General features: G+C 37.1%; 1 protein-coding gene across 1 annotated transcript; it reads left to right on the forward strand.

Moving 5' to 3' along the window:
* Positions 1-1,081: 1,081 nt before the first annotated feature.
* On the forward strand, positions 1,082-1,576 carry LOC131876749 (uncharacterized). Its single transcript, XM_059222221.1, has 2 exons — positions 1,082-1,361; positions 1,470-1,576. Exons 1-2 carry the CDS (start codon positions 1,082-1,084, stop codon positions 1,574-1,576), a joined length of 387 nt encoding a protein of 128 aa, XP_059078204.1.
* Positions 1,577-4,620: the final 3,044 nt, after the last annotated feature.

Below are 4,620 nucleotides of genomic sequence, written 5' to 3' on the forward strand. Positions count from 1 at the left end.
ACATGAACACAGAATAGCCATCGTCAATAGCCTTGCCATCATCCGCTTCATCATCATCTACGTCTTCTCCCACATCACCATCTCCTCTGCCGCTACCTGCAGAAACCCTCATTCCCGCTCCTCCGCACACCTCCTTCAATTCAAATTTATATGCATTTGTAAATGTTAAAATGAAGGAAATGATTATACAGATATATAGTATCTGGAATTCATAAGACAAGATGTTCAGGGTCCCAAATGCCCTTGGTAATTTGAAAGTTTGACTTTACATGCAAGAGTATTGTGTCGAGAGATTTAATCTTGACTAGGAAATTGTGGCATTTAACTATTGTCAGTCAAAGATTTGAATGAGATAGAGATGACATTTGCTCCAATTTATTAACAAGATAACACTTGTATTTGTGTTTGTATTATCAACACTTGTATTTGTGTTTGTATTATCAACTTCTGCATTTCATAATTTACATGAGTAAATAGATATTAATTGTGTAAATAGACTTGATATAAGACACAACAAATATACTATAATGACAACAAGAAATACTTCAATCAATACCTTGAATATGTTCAAAGAGTGGAGTGCATTTTAGAGGACAGATCAAAATATATCTTTAAGAATGAGTAACAATAGAATTTACATCAGAAATTGGAATCGTCATCTCATCTTTTTCTTCATTGTGATTTTGCTTTAGGATGTTGGAATTGGTTCTTCGAGAAGTTAGGCCTCTCTTTTGTTACTAGTGGGGACCTCCTCTCACACTTCAGAGCTTGGCCTCTTTTGTTCCCTTATTCTTTTTATGCATGTCTTTGGATCATAGCTCCATCGATCATTGTCTGGAACATATGGTTAGAAAGAAATAATAGGATCTTCAAAAAATCATCCACGTTGCTCTCTGACATATTGGTTAAGATAGAGGCTTCTATCTCGGAGGTGGCTCTATCATATATTCATAAGAATTTAGATCATTTGATATCCTTCTCCCATTGGGATGGCATGATCACAAGAACATGGAAATCTTTGTCTATTATTCCCTCCCATGGGTCAGTTTCAAAGGGTATGGCTTTCAAAAATAAGAGAATTATGGCTACCTGGGTTCCTCCTCCTCCGGGCCATTATAAACTCCACTTTGATGGTGCTTCCAGGGGGAACCCGGGTATGGCAGGGGTTGGTATGGCTATTCTGGATCATAATGCAGTATTAATATCGGCTCAATGTCATGCCCTTGGGTCTCAGTCAAACAACTTTGCTGAATGGCAAGCTCCATCACTTGGGATTGACATGGCTATTTCCCTTGGGATAAAACATCTTCACATTCAGGGGGATTCAATGGTTGTTACCCAAAGTGTTTTGAATTGTAAAAGTAATTGTTGGCACTTGAAGTATTTAATTGACCACATTTTGGAGAAATTATCTTTTTTTGATACCTATTTGTTATCTCATTGTTTTCGAGAGTTGAATAAATTGGCAGATTTCTTGGCTAATTTGGCAAGTGATTTGGCTGCTTTTCATAAGATTGTGGAAAGAGATGACATTCCTCACGATGTCCTCCCCGAGTACATGCCTCCTCCCAAATAATTTGTTTGGAGCCTTTCCTCCACTTCTTTCTCAAATTTGTAGCGGGTTAGAAGGTAATATATGTACTTCTTCAAGGATTGGGGAGGCAGCAAGGTAGTTGGCAATACACTATAATTAGTGCCTTCTCTTTATCTTCATTTCTCAATGAAGTATACATATTATCCTCTCCCCAATACAGTCTATATCTATTCTTTTTGTGCTGATAGGAGTCTTTTATTTCTATCTGCATTTGAAGTACTTATACATCTCTGTTCTTGGGGTAGATGTTAATGTGTGTATTTTCTTCGAGGATTGGAGAGGTTTGTTACAGTAAATTCAATTAATTCATGAGTTACATATGTCGTGGAGATATATCTGGGTCAAGCAGCAGGATGGGGCATTTTTTGGCTTATTGCTTTTAACTATGGGTGCTTGTTCTATCATCTGTAAATGTTGTTTTGGGCACACCCCTTATATTATTCACTTTCAGATAGAAATTTTTTTATGGTGGTATCTTATTTTGACATAGTTTGTGTGTAATCCCAAACAGGGCTCGAGGCTTTTGCTTCCTCTATCCGGTTGGTCTTATGGTGTTTGGAAATTGTTTTTATCATGCTTTACTCTTCGGTACCATTGTCAAGAGTTTTTGTTTCTCACTCATGTGCAAAAAGCTTGTCTATGTACGATGGCTGGAAGTTTATATCATAGGAATGCACTTCTATTTTTTCACCACACAGGGTGTCATTATTGAGAGTAATGTTTGTATGTTTGTGGGGTATGGGGGAGTTATTTCTTGTACATGGGTAATCCTTCCCTCATAAGTTTTATAATTGGCATTCCACCTTTGTTGAGTGCACAATTTTGGTTTCTCCATGTTTTCATAACATGGCAAAAGTTTGTGATCCTTGTAGTAATTTTGTTCATGTGGATATCTTGAGTCATTAATTTGCTTGGCTGGTTTTATGCTTTGCATGGGCATTGCCATCATCGTGTAATAAGATGGCGGCTTTTGTTTCTGTCTTGCATTTTTGGTGTCGAGCTGCTTTGAAAATATCATCATTATTTGTTTAGGGTGGCGGCTTGGATAATGACATCATTTTTTATTAGTGTGTCGTCCTCTCGTGGTTGTTATTACTATCTTATGATGGCATTGGGGTCTTTTAATTCTCCTCGGCTCTCCTAGCTTTGCATTTGCTTTTCCGATGGAATCAATGGGTTATCGCATTCTATTGCCCCGCAAGCACTATGATTTTCAAGACTCTTTTGTTTTGGACGATGAGAAGCTTGGGCGTTTGTTTCAAATTCATTTGGTGGATTTTTCTCTGGCTATTCGCAAAGTTTTGGGAAAGAGATGGCTTGTGGATAATCCAGGTTGTTTCCTTGCTGATATTGCATCTCAGTTTCTCACTGTATGTATGGATGTGCTTTTGGATCCTGCTATGGTTAGGGCAATTTGTGATACATTCTTCAACCCACACTTCTACTCTTCGGTTGATTTGGATAATGCTCTTTCTAATTACCGCTTTGATTCTGGTAATTTTGCATATGCTGGTTTTATTACTCGTTCTCAGTGATTATCCTCTGGGTGGTATGGGGAACTCCTTTTAGTTTTAAGGAATGGGCTAATATCTGACATATATGATGACACACTATTTGAATTGGCAGCTCTTTTAGATCATATATCTCTAGATGTTTTGGCTGCAGCGGTTAATGTTTTTGTAGGATTGCATTTCCTCTTAGAAGCATTGTCTAATGTTCAAGTTGTGCCAGTCTAGATTCCTCCCATGCAGATGGTGCCTCCTTCCTCTCCACCATTAGAAGGGCCTAGCTCATGGCTCTCATTTACATGACAGCATGTTCTTGGGTCTCTATTTTGAGTGTAACAAGTTTTGCCCACAGGTTTTTTTGCAGGGGTATGCCTCCATCTGGTTCTTTCATCCTTTTGACATGCAGTATTGTTGTTTGTGGGACATAAGGGATGGTTTTTTCTACACACCTGTTGGTTATATTGGTGTTGGGCGGGTGCTACAAAATCTTGTCAAGCATGGAAGCGGGCTGTCTTCCCCTTTTCTACAAATTTATTCTTCAAATCTCTTTTTGGGTCCTATGGAGAATGATAAGCATCTTCGAAGAATCATGTAAGGGGAGGGTGTTTATATCAAGTATGTAATGGGTCTATGGGGTTTTTTGGATGATGCCAGGTATATTCTGATAAAGCTCTATAACGGGAGGGTGATCAAACTCAGATTTGTAATTGGGTATATGGGGATTTAAATTTTAGTTTTTTTCTCTTTTTTCGGGCCACAGCCGAAGGTTTTCTTGCGGGTTATTTCCTGCCGGTATGCCCTTTGAACCCGTTATGTATTTTCAACTCTTAAATTTAATAAAATATAAGTTTAGTGGCTTGTCCACTTTTATCAAAAAAACAAAAACAATAGAATTTACATATATGATAATAGCAAACCAAATTCAATAAAAATATTTCACTTCTATTTATTATTACACAAAAAATATTGAAAAAATAATCATACAATTTTTACTATTACAAAATTAAACTTAGAAACCACTGAATATTAAATCAACAAGGTTAAACTCTAATCTTGCACCCTTGCATTAAGAGGAGTCCTACTTCATCAACCTACGTGCACCAAATGTTATTTACACTATACATTGTTATCTAAGTGAGATGGACTTTAGTCCAAAGTTCTCTAGGCATATAAGTTAAATTTAGTTTGGACATGCTCATAATTTCTCTACACATCCCTCAAAATTGATTTGAATTTTTTGATAAGCCACCCAAAACAAAGATTACGCGTAAAATAAGACTTTCCTTCAAGGCCACGACTTACAAAGAGAAGCGAAAAGACCTATAGAATGGACAAATGAAGGCATAACCAATCCAAACAAATATGTTAATAGAACACGCAAATGTCTTGATGTCTTCAACCTCATTCCTCCACACGTTATTCACATACATTACCTGGAAAATAAAACAGAAACTAAAAACACTGCTTAGCCGACTGATTAGTTTGTATGAGACCGTCCAACTTTGATTTTTAATACGC

This window comes from Cryptomeria japonica, chromosome 6, assembly GCF_030272615.1.
Source record: "Cryptomeria japonica chromosome 6, Sugi_1.0, whole genome shotgun sequence".
NCBI classification, from domain to species: Eukaryota; Viridiplantae; Streptophyta; class Pinopsida; order Cupressales; family Cupressaceae; genus Cryptomeria; species Cryptomeria japonica.

What these genes read in the sequence shown, in the direction of transcription:
- LOC131876749 (XM_059222221.1), top strand. Translation starts at nt 1,082, where the DNA reads ATGGCTACCTGGGTTCCTCCTCCTCCGGGCCATTATAAACTCCACTTT. An exon ending in AAGTGTTTTGAATTGTAAAA is followed by an intron (nt 1,362 to 1,469) that starts GTAATTGTTGGC and finishes ATAAATTGGCAG; the next exon opens with ATTTCTTGGCTAATTTGGCA.